Here is a 22,653-nt window from a genome sequence, read left to right on the forward strand (position 1 = left end):
CAGGCTCATGACGAAATCTTCTAAATCTCTTTGTGTTTCAGCTATTGTGGATGCTCTATCAGACCCAAAGAAGTTTTTGACTATAGCAGAGAAGAGAGCTGACCAGATGAAAGCACTGGGAATTGACACGGTACACATGGGTTTGGAAGCGGCGCCCATACGAATCCAAAACTGGTCTGATCGCATGTATCTGACTGAAAGGATGCAGCCAGTTTGAATAAATGCGTCTCTTTTCCTTTGTAGAACGACATAGCAGATGTTCCCAGCGGAAGCTCCAAAAACGACAAGAAAGGGAAGGGTAAAGGTGACACCGTGAAAACCAGTGTGACACCGCAAGCCAGCTCAGACATGGCCCAGACTTCCAACGCTGCCCAAAATAACACGACCGAAGCCAAGAAGGGTATACGCTGACGTAAAGACAGACATATTAAACATGCTGTATGCGAACTATGTAAACACAGAATAACATTTGTTTCCACTGCTGTTTCAGATAACGCACTCGTGCCTACTGTCAGCATTGATGACTTAAAGCAAATGAAGGTTGGTATTGTAACTCCTGTCACATAGCTCAGCAGCAGGTTTCCTTTAGTTTAGTCTGTACAGGCATATGTATGAAAATGAGCAATTATATAGAAGTAATCTTTGCTTCAGGTGTTGACATTGTCTGTATCATGTTTAGACCTAAAAAACAATAACTACTTTGTGTTATATTTTAGTAATAACAAATACTATTGTAGTTATGATTTTGCACCAATATTAAACTCACAATTATCTCATGGAAGTAATTGCACGCCAACTATTAATGCTGCCTGAGTCTAGTATATTGTACATCGTGACTAAACATGGATCTCTCCCACTGCAGTCGTACCTTAAATTGATTAAAAAGCAGCAGAAGGAGCTCAACACTCTAAAGAAGAAACACTCAAAGGTGGGTGACTGTTTTACTGCAGACCTGTCTGCTAATAATACAAAGGGGCTGCTGTTTATTCCTGACAGTTATTGATGCTCAGAGGGATAGAAACGGTGGAAGGGGAGGCGGCTCTACCTTTCATCTTCCACTGACCACTGACTGCATGCACGCACGCACACACACACACACACACACACACACACACACACAGACAGTCCATTCATAATGTACATAGGGTGCTTCTGAGTATGCTAATGTGTCATATTGCTTCTAGTGTCTCCTGGCTGCACAAAGCAAGTCTGTATAAGAGAGATGCAGGAAATTATACAACTGTTTCTTTACTGCAAACTTTTCCTTTTCCCTTCCTCTCAGGGATGGATTTGTGGAGATTTGAGTTATATCCCAGGAGTAAAGAAGGCACATATGTTAAAATACTGAGAAGTGTCTATAGATCCAGACACATAATGATTTGCTGTTTTTCTTCAAACAGCGATCGGCACAGTTTATATTGGCTGCTGGCTCAGTCATACATGCAGATTAATCATCACAGAATTTAGTCCTGTTGCTTAACATATGTATATCAGTACCTGCAGACCCATCTGTTGGCTGAAAAAAAGATAGCTGCTGGTTCATTATTCAGGGGGAGCAACAAAATCAACATGAGTGTATTACAAACAATAATCGTTGTTGTTGTTGCTGCTGCCTGTTGTGCTGATTCCAAATTGGTTTCAATATAGGTTAAAACTGCATCTGCATGGCATAGGTAAATACTTATATATAATAAATAATAATTATAAATAATAAACGTGTCTCCCTTTTCTGCACTAGGATCAAAATACAATGCAGAAAACTCACTGCACGCAGGTGGACAAGATAGTGTCTCTGCATGATAAGGAGAAGGTAACTCTGGAGAAGCTACTAGAGAAAGCCATCAAGAAACGAGGGTAAGTGGAGACAAAAGCAAACACACACACACACACACACACAAACTCATTAGTCTCATCTCTGTGTTTTGTCCTTTAGTGTCTCCCTTGTGAAGTCAGTCTTGTCTCTATGTTTGTTTATCTTTTTGTCTCTGTCAAATTCTGAGGTTTGGGTCTGTGTCTTGGTGTTAGTTCCAGTTTTATTTTGATAGTCTTGTGTGCTTCATGTTGAGTTTTAAGTTACCTGTCTAGTTTTCCTGATTTGTTGCAGCTATGTTCCCTTGTGTTTCCCATCTCCCTAACTGCCTCGTGTGTATTTATTGTTTGACTCTTTCCTGCTCAGTGAATGTTTTTTTGTTCTCTTTCCCCCTGTAGACCATTAAAGCTGTGTTATTGAGTTCATTTCTAGTTTCCAGAGTCCTGCATTTGGGTTCTATTCTGCCTGCTACACTGGCAAACCTCGACATCTAGAGCTCGGAAAATAATATTAGCTGTGTCAAACTGCACAGAGCATACAAAGAGGACAGGAGGTCCCCGTGCAAGACTCGACACTGCTTCTATAAAGCTCCCTGTGTGATGTGAAGCTTTGCAAATAACCATTTATGCACAGAGACAAATCAAAGACATACCTAACTTTGCCCACCCCTCTTGACTCCATTCCTTAAGATCAATTCAACTAAACCTCTCTTGTCCACTTGTACATGTGGGTTCCTTACAGTGAAAACAACTGCCAAGAGCTGAAGAAGGAGACAGAAGATAAGATTCAAACGCTAGTTGCTGATCATAAAACCAAGGTAACTTACAGCAAACGCTCTTTCCACAAAGCTATTATTAGATGTGAGGATGACAAGTATCTTAGCTGTGAGTTATTAATGCGCTCGTGTGTTCGCATGCAGGTAAAGGACATCACAGCACAGCACACCAAAGAGTGGTCAGAGCTAATCAGTAGTCACAGCAGTGAGGAGCAGGAGATGAAGGACAGCCACGTCACCCAGCAGTGTGAACACCTCAAGAAGCTCTTGGCCACTGTCCAGGAGCAGCAGACCCTGCAGCTCAAACTCATTCATGAAAGGTGAGAGACCCGCACAGCTTGCTCACACACATAGGGATGGATTACTGCGAGTGATCAGACATGATCATTTGGGGCAGCTACTCTGAGATTTTATTGCCAAAAATTGGATGCAGACAACTTGTCTTATATGCAGCTGCTTGTTCCACAATGCAGGCAGAGCAAAGAGATGCGTGCCAACCAGGCTAAAATGTCCATGGAAAACAGTAAAGCCATCAGCCAGGACAAGACTATCAAAAATAAGGCAGAGCGAGAGAGGTGGGTCACGCCCATGATGTAATCGTTCAGTCGTTGTTTTGGGGCTCTTAAGCACTCATTGTAACTTCATGTTGTGATGGTTTTGTTCTGCTCTGAAGGAGAGTGCGAGAGCTAAACAGCAGCAACACCAAGAAGTTCCTGGATGAGAGGAAGAGGGTAGGATGTTTATTTTTTGTTCCTCAGCTGAAGAGCACTTCAATCATTATTCCTTTAGCCTGTGCACTGGATTAACATTGTTGGAATTTAAATACAAAGTGTAATATCCCTCAGTCTGTTCACCCTGCTGCCATTGGGCAAGTGATAAAGAAGTTGTTGCTCCTGCAGCGCTCAACCTCAGAGTAGTTTCTTTCCTCAGGCTGAGACAGCCTGTCATTCTTGTTTGTGACGACATCAGAATTTTGTTTTACAACACACTGTTGCATAATGATCATTAATCTTGAATCAAATGCTCCAAATGACTCCCCCTACTAAAACATATTTCATTGTAATAAAAAACATTGCTATTTATTTATGACAATTTAGTTTATTGCCTTTGTCTCCGTGTTTCTGCAGCTGGCTATGAAGCATCAGAAGGAGATGGAGCAGCTAGAGAAAAACCAGAGAGAGCAGCTGGAGAAACTGGAGAAGTTCAATGAGCAGGTACATAGAAGGAAATTACCTTTTACTGCCACTACAGTGTAAATTGATCTAGATAGGTGACAGCAATCACAGTTACTGCTATCTAAGCTGTTAACACTGTTGTTTAAACCCAGCATTTAGTATTGGACCATATCCTGCTCATATCAGAACATTCCTCAGTTTAGGGAGCTTCTTGCTTTACCGGCTTAGAAAGTATAAATGACACTCAAGCTTTGGGACTAGTTAAATGTTCTAGATACATTTGTCATAAGTTTACATTCCCTCATCATGGGCATGACTGTCATTGTAATTTCGGGCTTTTAACTTTTTTTTAACACTAACTTTTTCCAGGGTAGAATGAATGTAAAGCATGTATCTTTAGTGGAGATAATTTCTCTGAATTTCAGAGTCGGACACTCACATTCCAGTCCTCTGTGTATATGTTCCTCCAGCACTGTAACCAGTTTAGGATCATTTTCCTGTTGGAAAGTTGGGCACCACTAGGTGTGCCCAACTTTCAACTATCTAGCTGTTGATTTGAGGTGAAATTTAAGAATTTGGAGGTAGTCACTCTTCTTCAATATTCCATCCACTTTGTGTAATGTACCAGTACCAGAAATGGCTCAGAGGGACTTTCCCAACTAGTGTGATTCCACAGATTTCTTTCTTAGATCTTTACTGAGTTCACTGGACTTTCCCATTGTTCTGCATATTGGTAAATCCAGTGAGTGCTGTCAAACAAATACTTTTAATGCTCATGATGAGGGTTTGTAAACTTCTAAACACAACTGTACTTCCTTCACTGCCATATTGACTGCTGTTGTTATTGCTTGTGATATAATTATTATTTATGCAAAAATTTTCCCCCAAAGTTAGGATCAGAATTGCCCTGAATTACTAAAGATAAACAAAACTGCTGAAATGAAACAAACAAACAAACAAAAAAGCCAGATTATAATATCAGCGTCTTTTTTCCCCCGACATTACAAATAGAAGAAAGTACGGTTTACGTCATCATGTCCCCATTTTTGCATTTTATTTTACCATCTGTCATAGTACCTGTACATGTTTCACATGTATGCACATTTTCCTTTCTTTTAATTTGATTTGCTTCTTCCGGCACAGCTTTTGAAATCACACCATGCAAACAAACAGGTTCAAGGTAGGCATCGCCATCTCCCCTCATCTCTACCTCTGACATCACCTTTCTGTCACTGCATCATTCAGTGATCGTGTTTCCTTTCACGTCTTTTCCTCCTAGTCACGTTTTCATTGCCTCAGTTTTTCACCGAGCCTGTTTAAGTCTTGACTTATCTGCTATCTAAATGATTGCTATAATGATCTACTCAAGTGACTCAGCCCTGAGTACAGCAGGGGAATAGTACACGACAGGCCTGTCTTTGAAGAGATTTGCACAGTTTGAAATAGAAAGTGTTTCTTTCCTCTGTATGATGAAATTCCACTCCCACATTTTTAGTCTGCAGCTCTTGCGCTGTCAGGAGTGCCAACTAGAAGCTCAAGTCATTTATCACCATGACTCACCAGCTATTACTAAGTAAAAACAGCCAGCTCACAACCTGCTCCTCTGTGCTTCTACTCCAGCTCATAATCATTTACTTTCATAGTATGTCACTGTGTCCCACTGAGGCAACAATTACTCCAACTAAGCATGTGGCTTTATTACCTGCCAAGCAATTCAGAGATACACCCAACAGAATCCTGAAATCTGAAGCCCATACTGATAAATTGTTTACTAAAAATTGAACACAAATTGATCACAAAAGTTGTACAAATCCACTAGAAAATCTTCCACTTGCACACATTAAAAGAAGGTGTCTGTCTGTCTTAACTGTCTTCCATCTCTTCCAAGACGAAGGACATGCAGCAGATGGTGAAGTTGGAGGAGGAGATGGACCGCAGACCTGCCACAGTGGTGTGAGCGGCTGAGACTGGGAAGACACATTCACACTTGTACACTCAAACACAAGAAGGTGCAGAAAACACTCCACAGAAAGCCCTCTACAGTCCAGAGATGAAAACCTTCCTGCATCACTTTCTGTGTTTTATTTATGTTCGCTCAGACACACAGCAGCCCCGGGCCCTACACCTCTTCTTTTGCTCTGTTCACTCAGCCATGCATCGTGTGCTCTCCAACCACTATCTTTATACCACTGAGCCATTGGTGCTTATCACCGTTTGTCAGGGGGGATTAACCACTTATCGAGACAGGAAACGTTACCTCGGAGAACACACAGGAAAATACGTCGTCTCCTCTAGTGTATCTAAATTCTCTGTTGCCATCACATTGTATGTTCTCTTCAGCTATTAGCAGTACTTAGTACAAGCACACATACACCAAATTCCTCACACACACACACGCCGGCTCATGACAGGTCACATAAACAGGCTCTGTTCCCAATTTGACCATTTTTGCGAAGGAAAAAAAAAAAGCAGTATCCAATGAACCGCTGCAGAAACAGAGGGATGAAGAGTATGTATAAGATTTAATGTCATTTCAGCACAAATGAATCAACTGTATGAGAAATACACTGTATGCTACACCAGTCGTGTCCTGAGCACTTTGTATCTGATAGGCTGTCAAAAAAAGTTAAAAAAGAAAAAAAAGAAAAAGAGAAGAAAAACTAACAAAAACACGGAACATGTAGCGGTGCACTACTGTAGGTTTTCTGTTTTCAGTAAGAATGTATTTTTAAAAAAATAAAATTGTTGTATTAAGAGTGGCAACACCCACCCCCCTTTCTCCCTCCATGTTACACAATCCTCCACCTTATCACAAAGACATGTTATTGACTTTTTGATGACTATAAAAAAGGTTTGTCATGCTGAGTCAGAATACTATAAAGGGATCACAGGGAATACATGCTAATCCCTCAATCAAATTTTTTTGTTTCACTTACTTTAATTTTAGGTACTCATGAGATGGTTTAATAGCTGTGCTTCTTTTGCACTTGGAAATTACATTTACATGTATTTTACTCGTTTCCATGAGTACAGTTTAAACTGCAATACTTTTGGTACTCTACGTACACTATGCAAACAAGATAATTCCCTCATAGCTGTAACAGTAAACGGTATTCCACACTTGCTGTCGCCCATTCCTCTATCTGACTTTGGCTGGCAGCCGTCTCTTTGTCTTGTCATTATTACAGCATTGTTGAATGCTAGTGCTCCCTTTATAGATTCTTGACTGCACCTGAGCACCCTCAGCTTGTAAACCTCGCAGTTTCCCTGTCCTGCTCTGGCTATAGGAGGGTGGACCGAATAACAGATTCGTAGAAGTCTCTGGTGTTCACTCCTGTCTACAGCAGGTTCCCTTCCTAACGATGTTACAGAGGTGATGTTGGAGGTGGTGGTACTGTGCCCTGATGCCTCTGCAGAGAATTAAAAGTGTGATGTGCAGTACTGTTATAATTTCACACTAACATTGACTAAACTGACAAAAAAGTCATGTAATGATATAAAAACATTAAGGATAAATGGGTATTTTGGCCTTTTTTAAAAAGTTTTGTTTGTTTGTTTTTTTTCCCCTGTTTTATTCTGCTGTGTTATATGTAAAGGGTAGACGGGATATTCTTGTATATACTGGAATGTATGTAGTTTAATTTACTTTTGGACCAGTTGTGTTCTGCCATTTAAGGGCTTGGGGATTGAGTGGGTCTGCTGGGTGAGGGAAAAATGATCAACCATTGTTTTGTTTTTGAGTTTGTTCTTTTTCTTTTCTTGTTTTCCAGTCTGCCCTTATACTGCACCACACAACACGATATAAAGCTCTCACCACATATCTAGTGTAGAGATAAATGAGTAAAAGTGCTTTTAAATTTTATTCCATCGCTTTCAAATGTGCCACTCGGTGTCTGTTAGGATGTTTAAATTATTTTATGAATGATAAAATGCCAAATTAAGGGGTTATTTATATGAAAGTATATATAAATAAATGAATATATATTATATATTAGATAATGTGTAGTTTAAGATTATTATGTTAGAAGCTTTTTTTGCACTAGTTGAATGTTTCTGTTGTGTGATTTACATGTAACCTTTGGCTCTCGAGTTTGTCAAAAAAGCAGATTATTTTTGCAGAGCAACATCACTGATTTCATTTCCTCAGTTTCTACTGTATCTCCTTTATTTTCTATTTGAATTGTAGCTTGTCGACAGACATTCTGTGCGTGTTTTTGTATTTATATTGTACTGTTGAACTTATAGCAATGAAAATACTGTTGTTATCCAGCTCCTTTAATACTGTTTTATAGTATGTGTCTCAATAAATCCAGGTGTAAAATGGGACATAATTACGTGGCTCATTTGTGTTTTCCTCAGAACGTACTCTGTGTTTGACCTAACCTTGTTGAATTTGAGGGAAATAAAATATTTCCAATTGGGGGGAAAAAGTACAGTACTGCTAAAATCATGTACATTTCCCCAGGCGTGTACTTCTGTTTATCCAACGTATCCATAGTGTCATTTGTCATGTATCCGTCTGCTCTCTCCTTAACCCCCCCCCCCCCCTCCCCCTCCCCCCCAAAATGCCCCAGGGCAGATGGCTCACTTTACCTTACAATATTAACCACCTCGATGTGACAGTTGTTGTGAACTATATAAATACAATTTGAACTGCATTGAATTAAATAGTAGAGTGATTAACGCTGTTGCCGTGCAGCAGCAAGAAGGTTCCTGGCTCAAATGCTGGCTGAGTGAGATTAGCATGTTTTCCCTGTGTTTCCTTTATGTGCACCGATTTCCTTCAAAGCCATGCATGTTAGAATAAGTAGTGATTCTAAATTGATAGTAGATGTGAGGTAGATAAAGCAGAATAAAGCATCATAGTTAATTGTGATTTGCTACTTAAAGCTACTTTGAGTAGTCTGTTAGACTAGGAAAGTGTAAGTATAAATATAAAGACATTACGCTTGCCTGGTTTTCAAAATATTAGCTGTAGAGTTGTCTGCCTGGGCTTGAATATAAAAGAACTAAATAGCTTTTTCCTTGCAGTATGCAAAGTGTATACATAAAAGTGCATTGATTCAAATAGCGATAGTGTCAATATCAACGCAGGTATTAGTATTGGATTCATACTAGTATCGATCCTATCTTCTTTTTTGGTGGAATGAAAAAACACCTCAAACATTCATTACGAAAAATGCCTGAACCTGTTTTTGCTAAATCAAGCCTTTTTTATTTATTATTAACACATTTAAAAACAGTCGACCTAAAGTGCTTTAAAGATGGGCACATTTACATTGCAGGGCTCCAGTTTTAAAATACATGAAAATCTGAAAGGTGTGTTTTGTTGTATTAACTAAAGTGGAAAGTAAAAAGTGCAGGGATTTAGTGTCATTAATGTTCAGAATTTGGAAATTGATGTGGATTCCTCATAAGTTACGACACACTGCTCTCACCTACATAAGCTGCCTTTATAAGTTAAAATTATTATTGGCGTCAGCAACACTGGTCCTGTATTTACCTGGTTTTTGGGGATAGGTTAATTGATTAATCCAAATTGTCACTAGGTGTGAATGTGCGAGTGAATGTGAGTGTGAATGGTTGTCTGTCCCTGTGTGTTAGCCCTGCGACAGACTGGCGACCTGTCCAGGGTGTACCCTGCCTCTCGCCCTATGACAGCTGGGATAGGCTCCAGCGCCCCCCGCGACCCTGAAAAGGATAAGCGGAAGCGAATGGATGGATGGATGGACCTAAATTTACAGTATTACACAGCACTAATAATATTGCGCCCAAGTTACCCAAACCTAAATAAATAAATTTTCTCCCAACCATGCAGTCATTTGTGCAGCTCATCTGAGGAGGGCACCATAAATGTTAACATGCTGTCACACTATAACCACCACCAGCCCTGCAGTCTTTCTGCAGTCATAGTGAAACTTTGCAGAAAGAAAATGGTTTCTTTTGTTTGCTTAGCTTTTTTACAGTTTTACATGAGAAACATTGCACAAAAACAATCGAGGATAGTAGAAAACACTGCAGGCCAGAGGAAGACGTATATCAGGGGTGTGAGGTAAGCATGTTTTGTTAGTTGGAATGCTGAAACATCGTGCTGCCAATTTTGTAGTTAAGCTGCACCAATGATGTCACTGAAAATGATTCATTCAGATGCTACCATATACTCTCCCGGCTGTAATGTGGATTATTCATCTTCTCTGATTTGATAATTGTGTTCTAAAGCACACTGTAGGGCACAAGCACACCACCCACGCCCCCCCACAAATAATAACCACTGCTGTCTCATCACATTCAACAAGTGAATTGATAAGCCAGGTCCTCTCTTGAACACAGGCGGCTCCAGTGCTGACGCTCTTTTTTATGTCATTGTAAACAACGTATTTCCATTAGAAAAGAAGAACAAAGCGTGGTAGGCTAATTATGTTTGCGTTGCCCGGCAACTCCTCCGTAGCTTCCCTTTCACTATAAAATTAGGGTGGAGGCTTTGTTTGTCAGCAATCGTTGGGGGGAAAGAGGTTTTCCAAACCTGCTCTACTAATAGAAAGATGAGTTTTCGTAAATAAATTTTAATAAACTTATTGGATAATAATCTTCTAATAAACATGCTAAAAGCTCCCGGGAAGTCTAACGGGAAAACAGGCACCAAGATCCTCCTGGATGCGATCTCCAAGGATAAAGTCCACCTGGCCCGGTTTGTTCTGGATGCGCTGGATGGGGAAATCGTGGACTCCAAAACGGAGGGCGCACAGACTCCCCTCATCTCCTCTGTCTTGCTGCCCGATGCCCAGGCTCGGTGTAAGTTTGCAGAGCTCCTGCTGCACAGAGGCGCCAGCGTCAACTGTCGGGACGGAAACGGGCGCACAGCGCTCAGTCACGCCTGTGAGCAGGGACACCTGGACGCGGTGAAGATCCTGGTCCGAAACAGCGCGGACCCGGAGATTGTAGACTCGTGGGGAAACACAGCGCTCATGTACGCCGCGGTGGCAGGTCACGCGCACGTTGTCGAGTTTTTGGTGAGAGCTTTCAAGAGGCTGGGTCTTCAGATAGACCGACAAAACAAAGTTGGAAACTCTGCTATTGGAGTAGCAAAGTTTCTTGGTCACACTGAATGCATCTGCGCTCTCACCAACAATTCCAAAAAGGGCCGCGAGGACGGAGGCGCTCGTGGAAGTGCGCAGCTGCGACCCGGCGAGCTGGAGAAGAAGGTTGGACATTTAGCAGACAGACTGGAGGTCCTCCGAGCGTGTAATCATGCTCATTGCCTATTGGCTCCAAACTGCACCCGGCAGCCAATCCCGCGGATAAAGCGGAGCGGGTTGCCATCCATGAACTCGATAGAGGAGTTTGAAACGGAGAACGAAGGCGCCTCCTCGCCTCCACCTGATCTGGTCCTCTCTGAAGTCTCGACCCTTGCACCCCGTCCTTGTATTTCTCCCAACCTTAAGCATCCGAAAACCGAGGGAAGGCCGACCACCTCAGATGACCCCCTCCCCCCTCTAACGATGGGCTGTGAGGCTCAAAGATCCACACTGTTCTCGCCTCGGCCCAGCAGAAACAGCCACAGACCCAGCGCGCCCTCTGCTCTGGGCATTTTAATGACCCCCATTCTTGCCAACAAAAGTGAGAATGAGTTGGCAACAGAACGAACCAAAATGTTAGACTTCGGTCTACACAGATTTCCCGACAGCTATTATAAGAAAAGGTGCAGCCTGCCAACCAGCATGCTCAGCCCCGCACCTCCTGAGCGCACTCTGGTCCCTTTGCGTAAATCTAGAACCGTGAGGAGGCGCGAAAGGTCTCCCGGCAAGGCTGAACCTCCCCAGGCACCGACTGCCTCATCTGCAGCCGCGACTTTCTCTGTATTGAGCAACAAAATGTTGCGCCGCTTTACTTTCCCGGAGTTTGAAAAGGATGCGAAAGAGCTGGAACAGGATCCGACGGCATTTTCAATGCGGATTCCGCGATCAGAAACTTTTCCACAGGCTGTTAAAAAACATCCCCAGGTCGACAGCAAAGCCAGCATCGACAGCATCAGCTCCGTCAAGTGCGAGTTTGACTTTCATGTGAGAAAAACAAACGCTTAAAAAGCGTGTTTGCCCGCGTTACTTTAAGAACGGATTCCCACAAAGATCGTTTAGACATGACTTTCAAAACTCCGGTAATTTCCGTGAGAGTTACCAGAACGCATTCATCTTTGATCTACTCCGTTTGGAGTGGAAACAATAAATCCATGCTACTAAAGTTTTACATTTACACCCATATTTAAAGTACAAATGAATCAAACTGTTTGCGTAGTACCTCGCAGCCTTACGACTGTGTATGCTGTAGTGTCAGTATATGGTTGGAACTTTGTCCGGTGTTATATGCCACTCCCTTTAAAGTAGGTGGAGTGTTCATCAAAGGTGAAGAGGTGATGTGCCATACACAATATGTATTATTTATGTATAGCATAAGCTTGTTGTGCTGTGAGATTTTTCTGTATCTTCCAGTACACCTTAACATCAAATAAAGTCTAAATCTGATGTCTATGCGTCTGTGTGGCATCTACCCTCGATAAGGTTTGTGGTAGTGAGTGTTACATAAAACATTTATTCACACTTTGCCCTAATTCCATAAGGTCAATAAGCGCAGATTTTTCTCTGATCTTGTGGGTTCAAAATCATCCTTGTGTAAAGTTAGAGAAAGCTAAGTGCTGTACTGATTCCGGTGCCGGGTTCACACCCCTCTTATTTTGGCAGAGAAAGAGTGATAATCTCATTATGAGCGTTTTGTAGCTCTCGCTCTCAAACGCACTTGGCTTCAACCTTGCACAAGTGGAGTTTGAGATAGTGAGAGAGGGAGGAGGGGGAGAGGTTTTGTCGGTGTTTCCCTCCAGACATCCATCATTTCAACCCCAACCTGCAGTCGCTTTACCACAGACATGGATACCACAGCACTGCGGGAATAACTGACACTGCATGCCGCGATCATTTTTAACTTACAGTTTTTTCTGAATGCTTAAACCCAAACTGTGATTCCTGTAGCACAATTCCTAAAACTATGCAGACATATAGCAATACCACTCACTGAGTTTGCAAAACTAAAAGCACAAAAACTGCTTTGCACTCAGTTTGCAATTTCGTAACACACACTTTGCAAAACTGTAGGCAGAATTCACTGCACAACACTCAATTTCCAAATTTCCAACACACTCCTAGCAAAAGTACACACATGTATGGCTATCATTAACACTAATTTGCCAACTGTCTGGCACACTTTCACATGTGAAGACTTTCTTAGATAATTAGTTCACTTTGCAATCAGCCTAAGCACTATAATACAGGTAAGCTGTGTGTGTGCGGAGTACAATGGAGGGAAAAGAAAGAGTGAGAAGTAGAGGAGGCCGAGGAAGAGGACGTGGAGGTGAAGAAGTAGGATGAAGAGGACGACAAGGACAAGGAGGAGCAAGAGGTAGACGAGGAGGGGGCAGAGGAAGCATGTTCACTGCAGACCACGTAACCCATATACTCATTATGGCGATTGCAAATAATCCTATACTTGGAAATAAACACTTGTGTTTGTTTTGATGTGTTTGAATAAACACCAGTACTTGAAGTTTGGATCCCTCTATGCTTATGGATCTATGACAGAAGTATGAGCTCAAACTGACATAGCCTACCTTGTGCACAGGGAAAGCAAACGCCAGATGTGTTTTGTATTCATACCATCAGTGTGCAGTTGGCGCATTGTGTGCTTAGTAGATGATGGCTTGTGTGTACTGTTTGATACGGAAACACCATTTTTACAAAGGTGTGTAGAGTTAATCTAGCTGTGTTCGCTTTTGCAAGAGAACTACAATGTTTTGATGATTGGGTGACAGGTTTTCTTATTTGTGTGAAGAGTTTTGCAAAATTAGCCAATAGTTGCAAAAAAAAGGGCTTAAGCAATCAGAAAAAACTGTAAGCGACTTTTTCTTTCTTTAAAAAAAATAAATAAAAAAAAAATAAATAAATAAATAAATAAATTTAAAAAAAAAAAAAAAGAGGGATCATTCTTCGTGACGTTAATAACGTGCAGAGGCTGTCGCTGGGTTAAAGCCTGTCAACCTTGAAAGGAGAGGTCGGTTTGGATAGCCAGAACTCCTCGGTGCCGGGCAGCTTTTGCGGCGCAAACCGGATCTCACGCCCAACCTGGAGACTTTTTTTTCTTTCCTGCAGCATTCACGATGATTTGAGCGTGACTTCTTGGCGCTGAGAAGAGGCAATCCTCCTCTCTTTCTCTCTCCCCACCCCCCATTTCTCTCTCTCGCTCTCTCTTTTTGTCATTTTCTCTCTCCCTCCCCTCACTGCCTTCCTTTCTCTCTTTTCTTTTCGCGGGTTCAGCACCGGCTGCCCAGTCACTTAGCCCCCGCTCTTTTTCCTGCTCCGGGGAAGCTGGTAGCGATGGGACGTCTCGGTTTCAGCACCACGGAGAGCGCCCGACTTTTGCTGTTCACTGTGTTTGGTAAGAAAGTGTGTGTGAAGCTGTCGTGACTCCTTACTGCAGTGTGTGTAAGTGTATGGGCGTGCACGTGCACTGCTTGTGTCTGGCCACTACTGGCTCCGTGTGCGCGCGTGTTCTTATATTTCCATGAGTTGGCGTATTTCACCCATTATTTATCTCCTCATTTGGGTGGGAAAAAAAAGAGCTTCAAATGTAAGAAGAGTTGTAGTTTTGTCACTTCCTGAGGCTGTTCTTACTGCAGTCCGTGATGTGCTGTTGCTCCCCTGATACTGCAGACTTCACTCTCGGTTTTTTAACCCGTTTTTGACTTTGTCACCAGAAACCGAGGTGATCTAAAAGATGCCAGGTGGCTTCAGCTTAAACTCCAGTCGTTTACGACGCAGATTCTGATGATTCTGCATGTTTTCAGGGGTGGCCCAAATGTGTGCGTGAGTGTGTCTGCGAGCCATTTGTCACCAGGCTCACCTCCTCTGTTCTTGTCGTCAGGTGTGCTGGCGCTGTCCGTGGTGCTGGCTGAGCAGGAAGGTGAAAACCTGTCCGGTCTCTCCAACAACCCAGACAAAGCCATCTTCGCGGTTCGAGAGAACGGCACAACATGTCTCATGGTGGAGTTCGCTGTAAAATTCCTCGTGCCATATGACGTGCTTGCACTCAACGGGATAGACGTAAGGAATCCCCACTGAATTTTAATACAACGCATGCTTCAGGAATGAGAGAAACCCGCTTAAAATTAAACGTTTTGGTTTGTGCGTAAAACGGATCGAAACATCGGAAACGGGATTTTTAAGATGTAAAATATTTACATTGTATTCAATGTGATTTCTTTAAACTCCTGTTAAGAAGAAAGAGTTACTTTAAATAAATTTAGGCCTACGATAAATTTAAAATATGCGTTTGTGACCCACGGCTGTGCGCAAAATGCTGACCTCTCTCTTATGAGTCCAGTTATAAAGAACGGATAACAGCAAACTTTTCGAAACATTTAAAAGAGATTAAAATTAATTTAAAAAAAAATTCAGAATCATGCAGTTGTATTATATACCACTACAGTGCAATCTGGCGCACAGATAATGCTTTCTTTCATTGGAAACTCAGTCCGCTATTTGCCACCTTGACGCTTGCTGAATGTTTTTGCAGCTGATCACCGAGCAGGCGTCGTTCACTCTCCCCCGTGGCGCAGAAATCGAGGGGAAATGTGAGAGCACCGAGTCAGAGATCCACATAACCTGGAAGAACAACGCCTACATCCTCCGCATCTACTTTTCCAAGGCGAGTAAACGAAAATAATGTATCTACACTACATGAAATGTAACCAAAATATCCCCATAAGTCTTAAGAAAATGCGTGCATTCACAAATTGGCTGCCAATTACATTATTTTGACACGCAGAAACAGCGCGTAGCCTGTGTAAAATTAGTGCAAATCCCGTGATTTAAATATAATTAAATCTACTGGTTCTGGTTTAAAAGAAACGTTCCCAGTAAATTTAACAAATGTATCAGAATTTGGTAATTTCCCAAAGATTTCAACACAAAAGTCTTTTAAAAAAATCGAGTAACTCAGTTTTTCGCGAGCGCAGGCCAAATCACCTTTCCCGTCGTTTGACGCATGTGTGCGTGAGTGTTTATGTCTCCCCGTGTGTTGCAGGAATTCCGTGACAAGGGCATCGAGGTGTGGAAGATTAGCAAGGTTCAGTTCGTCTACGACACCTCGGAGACATCGCATTTCATCAACGCATACAACCGTGAGTCTCAGACTCAGCAATTTCCATCGCGCAACTTCCCCTCATTCATTTCCCAGCAGCATTAAGCTGGAATTAGAGGCTGATTCGTGTAGGAATGTAGGAGTTTCGCCCACCAACATAAGAGTTTTAGCTAAATTAATTTAGATTTTTAATTATTTTTTATTTTTCCACCCTGTGACTTTTAGCTGAGATTACACATTTTTATTTTTTTAAACAACTGAGTGAGAAAAAAAAAACCGGATGAATAAATCGGACCTCTTCCAAAAAACAATTACTCCCCAATAGACTTTGTTCGTTACTCAATACATTTTATTTTGGAGAATTTCAACAGGAGCCACCTATATTATACTTTGAATGTTTCAAGTTATTAACTTGGATATCCTTTCTACATTAAACCAGAGGTCAGTTACATACACAAGCACCTTAGTGTTGGTTGCATCATAATGTCCTCCTTCACATTCCACTCACAACACGCCCCCCCCCCCTTTTCATTTCTCTCCAGCTGGGAAGCACACAGCCAGCACCCACCGGCTGTCAGCCCTGGTGACCCCTGCCGGGCGCTCCTATGTGTGCACGGCACAGCAGACCCTCACTCTTATCTCAAGTGACCACCAGAAGGGCATCACCGTTTCCATGTATGACATCCAGATCCAGCCCTTTGACATCGCATCTGACTTCATGTTCAGTGAACGTAAGAGCACAACAGAAAACCCCTTTGACGAAAAACTGCCCGATTGCTGCCACACACACTATCATGCTTTTCTGGTCACACATTTCGTGGAACAACAGAGATGATGATGATAATGAGAAATCCTGGGGGTTCAGAGTGCTACAGCTGTACGTCTCTCTTGCTGACTCGCAAACAGAGCTCTCTGGGGGGTGTTATTGCTGCAGTATGAGGGCTGCAGAGAAGGCGCCAGGGTGACAAGAGGAAAAAGAGGAGGTGGGGACACAAGAGATGCAGAGAGGGGGAGAGAGAGAAAAAAGGGGGTAGGGGGGGGGGGGGTCATTAGGAGTTTATGAGTGCAGTCATATCCTTGCCCTGAATGCAGCTTTTATAGACGTACTCACCTCTCTGTCCAATCACCTTGTAAGAATCATTTGTCCCTTAGCTGCTGTAAACTAGGCTGTGCAATGCTTCACTGCCTTTCTCCTAGTGTGTATAACTGCTGTCCACGGGGAGAAGCACCTTCAACTTTAACCCCCATATACATACTGTACATCCAATGATGGCTTAGGTGTCCTATCCCACTCCCACAAACACCAGTGTATCAAACTATAAAATGCACAAAAGAGAAAAAAAAAAGTCTAACCAAAAGAGATATGACTTATTGTGATCATCACAACAATTGTGCAAAAAAAGAATAACAAAAAACAAAACTGTTAATTTTGTTGAAATATTAGAATTCTACCTTGTGTTGCACATAAGTAGAACAAACCCGATGAACACAACCAGGCATTGAACCAGCAACCTTCCAATAAATAGATGGCCTGCTCTACCTTCTGAGCTACAGCCACCCTGAGAAAAAGTCCAGAGAACAGAGATGCTTGACTAAACTTGTGAGATGCCACGTGTGTGTCTCCTTCATGTCAACAACTACAAGCAGAAAGGTTGAAGGACATTAATGCATTTCAAGAACATCCAACGTTATCTAAGTGACGACAGAAAATCAAACAGCTCTGAGTCACCTCTAAGCAAAAATGCTAATATGTTGACTGGTTCAAGTCTCAGTCTTTTCTGGTAATTTAATCTTTCCAGACAATAAACTCAGTTCATCAAGAAAACAATCATCTGATTAGACTGCATTCAATTTATTGTCATTGAAAAGTATATAACTCACACAACTAAATGAAGTTCAGCCTTAAATCTGAATAGAATAAAAGAATACCCTGATATTATGTATAACAATATAGTTCAGGTATAAAAAAATATCATCCAGCATGCAATACAAATAAGTTCTGAAATAATCTACACACCATCTTTGCCCTTTGTAAGTCACGTTCGATCACCTTCTCATACAGACTGTGTATCATTCTACTTTCTGCAGCCTACAAATGCATCACAGACCAGCGGGAGCGCCTGGAGGAGACCCTCCCCCTTATCTTGGGCCTCATTCTGGGTCTAATAATCGTCATCATCCTCACAATCTACCACTTTCACCTCAAGCTGACAGCGGCTCAGCCCCAGCTCCCCAGAGATCGCTCCATGTACAAGAACATGTAGTGAACCGGCACAGCAGCGGCTCCCCTCGGCTCTCTCCGAAGCTAACCTGATGACAGACTTTGTCTCCTTGTTGTTCCAGGCCTCTAATACCACAGAGAATCGTGACCCCCGCACTGGGCTGAATCCTCGATTGATAAATGTGTAGCATGTACTGCCCACAAGAACTTTTGAAAAGCTGAAACATAAATTAATGGGACAGTTTGGGGAGGGGGGAGCTGTCATGGATTTAGCTGGGAGTGTAAACCCACCAAAAAAAACAATAATTTCACCGGCTACTGAATTAAATCTTGGTCTAGAATCTGCTTAGAGTTTTAATTAAAATAAGAAAAAAAAGTAAAGCTTTTATGAAAATAACTAATTTTATTCAGACCTCTCTAAGTTATAGTATGTTTGTTTTTTTAAAGTCATCGCGTCACTGGATCATAGTTGGTCACTTCTGCCTAATCTTATTCAACTTGTCTTTGAAAGAAATGTCTGAAATTTCTGCTTCTGCTGTCTTTCCACCTTCTTCTCTCTTTCTCTTCCCGGAATGGCTGATAAATTATTTCAGTTCTCTCCTGTTGGTTCTGTACAAGCTTACCTTCATATATTTTTTTTTAGCCAATCCTCTTATTATTACATTTTGAATGCAACCATAGTGTTGACAGTCTTGTAGTGTGCAGTACAGTGGCATTCAAAGTTTTTGCTTTGACTTCAGCAAATCTGATGTCCGCACCGACGTACAGAACATATCAAGAGGCAGAAAGAAATGCATCCATCTGACACAAACTATGTACTAAACAGCGAGGAATTTCACTGAATGATGAGATGTGTGTTTATGAAAATGAGGTTACTAAAGGGAAAAAAAAAAACTATAAATATATGTAAATTATTTTCAGAATCAAATTCTATGCATAAACCTCTGCTGATGCAATCCTGTGCCGTACTCTTCTGTTTCGTTCTAAATAAATTGCTGGACTCACGTCTACTCCTTTGTCAAACTACTTCCACTATTATCTACTACAGTGTTAAAAGCACAAAGTCTCATTCTTTCAGCTCTAATGAAAAAATAAATCACTATTTTATTTCCTATCTTTTGGTGAATAAGACAAAAAAAGGATGAATGAAATAAGGTGACTGAGAAAAATTGACTGATGCACCCGTCTGAGGAGACGCTGCTGGGATGAGGTATTGATTTTGACACTGGGTTTTGTTTAATTGAAAATAAATAGGACATTTGTGTCTTCTACACCGATTTGTTTCAGCGGCATGGATGTTATACATCATCCTCGGTTGTAACTCATCAAAGTAGATGTCCTCTCAATCAGACTAACTACTGGAAACTTAAATCCTCAAATTTATTAAAAGTATAAAGCTGTGTGTCAGCTTAATTTCACTCAAAAATGTTATTAACTTAAAAATTTGTGAGCTCCTTTGACATTTGAAATGTATTGTTTTAACTTACTGAACTTTCAAAGTCAATTTTCACACCACACACACGTGTGTGTGTGTATATATATATATATATATATATATATATATATATATATATATATATATATATATATATATATATATATATATATATATATATATATATATATATATATATATATAAAAAAACACCCAGCACGCCCCTGCGGGCGGTTTATCCTTCAAGCTCGGGTCCTCTACCAGAGGCCTGGGAGCTTGAGGGTCCTGCGCAGTATCTTAGCTGTTCCCAGGACTGCGCTCTTCTGGACAGAGATCTCCGATGTTGTTCCTGGGATCTGCTGGAGCCACTCGCCTAGCTTGGGAGTCACCGCACCTAGTGCTCCGATTACCACGGGGACCACCGTTACCTTCACCCTCCACATCCTCTCGAGCTCTTCTCTGAGCCCTTGGTATTTCTCCAGCTTCTCGTGTTCCTTCTTCCTGATATTGCTGTCATTCGGAACCGCTACATTGATCACTACGGCCATCTTCTTCTGTTTGTCTACCACCACTATGTCCGGTTGGTTAGCCACCACCATATATATATATATATATATATATATATATATATATATATGCATATGCCAAAATACAATTATTGTTGTTATCTGTGAATTTATAAATTGTTGGTTTACAAAAATGAAAAAAAATAGTGAAGTATATTAACATTTTTGATGGAGATGCCATTGGTTGAATGGTATACTGGAGTTCAGTGTGCCAGCTCAAATTTGGGTATAAATATGAATTTTGTTTGTTATTTGCCTAATAAATAATATGAAAAGTTTCTGATTAGATTTGGAAAATGTTGTTGTTTTTTTAATGATAGGTTGTCAAATAATTTTGTTAAGCACTGTAGATTTAATTGATAATCAAAGTGATCTTGAGCAATAGCAGGAAGATCTTTCAAAGGTTTTCTTTGGGCTTTTGCTGCTTTTTTAATCCCATTCAGTCCAGTCTTTGTACCTGACTGCTACTGGCAATAGCTTCATTTTCATTCAGTGCAGTAAAAGCATACCTGAATAAAAAACACACACAGTGGAACAATATCAGTCATGGACTGGCCTCTCTAGAGAACTGCACCCTGACATTACTGAAGCAGTGTGGGGTCATCCTGAGAGAACAGAACAAAAGAAACCTGGAGAACTATTGTTAAAGACTGCTGAAGGACAGCAAAAGACAGCTACCTAAGAACGTTCATTTATGTTTTCATTTCAATATTTCTAATTTTTCAAGGAAAATATAAAGAAGCCAGGTATAGCTCAAGACATCTGTTACATTGTTTTATATTACATTGTTTTACTTATCTTCATGTTAGAATAATTTACTCATTAGAAAAAAGTAAGTTGACACATATTGTAACAAATAGCAATCGAAGCATATACTTTTAATTTTAAAAAAAAATCATAGATTTTTGGATGTATTTATTTATGCATTTATTAAAACATTAACCTTAAATCCCCCGTAGGCCTACAAAGAGGTACCATGATTGTGCGGCTACGTTAAGTGTTAGCATTAGCAACCTGAGCTTAACATACTGTACAAAAGAGCATCACATAGACAGAGAATTTACCCTGTTTAACCTCGAATAAGCTTTTTAAATTCAACCACTACATGACGGGTAACACAAAGCAGGATATCTGTGCTTGTTAACACAGATAGGAATGCTTTACTTTGACATACATATTTTCAATTAGCTGTTGACGCTTCTAAAAAGTTAGCATCCGGCCTTCATTCAGCTACAAAGCTACATGCTAACAACAACTGAGGAAAACTCACCTGTTGCTGAGCTTCACAAACTCTCAAAAACTGCAGCCACGATCTTCCGCCTGTCTTCTTTTATTCTGGAGGAAATTCCAAGTTTTCCAGTTGGACTTTTACTGTCGAAGGTCGGCAAGCTGCGATTTTCTTCAGCTTTTATTAGCTACAGACAAGTCTCACGCGTGAAAAAGGCCTAAAAAATTCCTTGATTTGGGCATATCCCTTTAGTTTTACTTGTTCGGGCGTCATAAGGAGATGGCATCATAGCTGTTAAAAAGGGTTTAGTTCATATCCAGTCCAGTGAGCAACACCAGGTAACCTGCATGCACTACACCTGAGGCCGTGACCTTATTAGCCTACAACAACACTGAATGCAGGGAGGACAGTACATTACAGAAACCAGTGCAAATCTCTGCCTCTCCTTTATGAGCTGCAAAGATAGATACATGTACATTATTGTTTTCAGTATATTATTAAAAAAATTCTAAGTAATGAATCAAAAGATTTTAAATCTTCTATTAATATTAAAAAAAAACATAACATAAAACAAAAATATCCCAATAAGAGCTGCATGTGTGTGTGTCAATCCTTGAGACCCTACAGCAGCAGGAACTAGCCCAAAGGTGGTCTAACAACTTTGGCAGGCCTGTTATGGTATATAAACACATTTAGATAATCTGTTTTTTATTGCTTCATTACAAATCATTCCATTTAAAGACACAAACTATTTCAAATACCTCCCAAAGGTTGTTTAGAAAACTAACAAACAAACACACACTCACACACAAAAGTTGTGTTTGGAACAGATGAGTGTTTTCCACTAACTCAAACATTGACTCTACAAGCTGGTGTCATCCTCACTGATACTCTCAGTGGCCCCAGTAGCTGTGTTTTTATTTACTAGACCACTGTCGATCTTCCTGTGAGAAAGAAGCTCCATTCTCTGTCCGAGCTAAATCAATATCCCATTATGGTGTTTCAGAGGGAAATGGCTTAGAGGGAAGAGAGAGAAATAACCTAATATATTATGGCAACACTGATCCATGAATGTGTCTTTTTTTGCTTCTGTGTTCGGAGGTGAAATACAGGTGAAATTGTTGGAAATGAGAACCCAAAAACAACAAAGAGAAAATAAACTGTTGATGATTGAAAAGACCTCTTTAGGATATTCTGACAGTGTGCTGTTAAAAAAACAAAAGAAGAAGAGACGACTGCATAATAAGGTGATGAAGGAAA

General features: G+C 41.0%; 3 protein-coding genes across 6 annotated transcripts in view; all 3 read left to right on the plus strand.

Moving 5' to 3' along the window:
• The window catches only part of plcb4b (phospholipase C, beta 4b), a 76,173-nt gene extending 68,016 nt beyond the window's left edge, over positions 1–8,157 (plus strand). For 3 of the 4 annotated variants that reach the window (XM_085381770.1, XM_085381771.1, XM_085381769.1), the window contains 12 exons: positions 42–130; positions 244–400; positions 491–540; positions 863–928; positions 1,739–1,854; positions 2,552–2,627; positions 2,730–2,905; positions 3,059–3,160; positions 3,259–3,316; positions 3,713–3,799; positions 4,904–4,940; positions 5,649–8,156. In XM_085381770.1, coding sequence (XP_085237896.1) covers positions 42–130; positions 244–400; positions 491–540; positions 863–928; positions 1,739–1,854; positions 2,552–2,627; positions 2,730–2,905; positions 3,059–3,160; positions 3,259–3,316; positions 3,713–3,799; positions 4,904–4,940; positions 5,649–5,725 — 1,091 coding nt within the window. In that variant the 3' untranslated portion in view covers positions 5,726–8,156. Of the gene's footprint in view, positions 1–41; positions 131–243; positions 401–490; positions 541–862; positions 929–1,738; positions 1,855–2,551; positions 2,628–2,729; positions 2,906–3,058; positions 3,161–3,258; positions 3,317–3,712; positions 3,800–4,903; positions 4,941–5,648 lie in introns of all 4 variants that reach the window. The other variant, XM_085381772.1, reaches the window with a different exon arrangement.
• Positions 8,158–8,630: 473 nt separating this feature from the next.
• On the plus strand, positions 8,631–11,902 carry LOC146651842 (uncharacterized). The gene has a single exon (XM_085382824.1). The coding sequence runs from the start codon at positions 10,360–10,362 to the stop codon at positions 11,839–11,841; it is 1,482 nt and encodes a 493-aa protein (XP_085238950.1). The 5' UTR covers positions 8,631–10,359; the 3' UTR covers positions 11,842–11,902.
• A 1,974-nt stretch (positions 11,903–13,876) lies between these two features.
• lamp5 (lysosome associated membrane protein 5) lies at positions 13,877–19,168 on the plus strand. The gene is made up of 6 exons (XM_085382288.1): positions 13,877–14,239; positions 14,726–14,904; positions 15,377–15,508; positions 15,887–15,983; positions 16,486–16,674; positions 18,032–19,168. The coding sequence occupies exons 1-6, from the start codon at positions 14,179–14,181 to the stop codon at positions 18,205–18,207; spliced, it is 834 nt and encodes a 277-aa protein (XP_085238414.1). The 5' UTR covers positions 13,877–14,178; the 3' UTR covers positions 18,208–19,168.
• Positions 19,169–22,653: the final 3,485 nt, after the last annotated feature.

Source organism: Rhamphochromis longiceps, linkage group LG15, assembly GCF_057381845.1.
Source record: "Rhamphochromis longiceps isolate RC_006_pf linkage group LG15, R_longiceps_female_GT1.1, whole genome shotgun sequence".
NCBI classification, from domain to species: domain Eukaryota; kingdom Metazoa; phylum Chordata; class Actinopteri; order Cichliformes; family Cichlidae; genus Rhamphochromis; species Rhamphochromis longiceps.

Coding starts and splice junctions, on each gene's coding strand:
- lamp5 (XM_085382288.1), top strand. CDS start 14,179: ATGGGACGTCTCGGTTTCAGCACCACGGAGAGCGCCCGACTTTTGCTG. Junction 14,905..15,376: donor TTGCACTCAACGGGATAGAC/GTAAGGAATCCC, acceptor ATGTTTTTGCAG/CTGATCACCGAGCAGGCGTC. Junction 16,675..18,031: donor TGACTTCATGTTCAGTGAAC/GTAAGAGCACAA, acceptor TACTTTCTGCAG/CCTACAAATGCATCACAGAC.
- LOC146651842 (XM_085382824.1), top strand. CDS start 10,360: ATGCTAAAAGCTCCCGGGAAGTCTAACGGGAAAACAGGCACCAAGATC.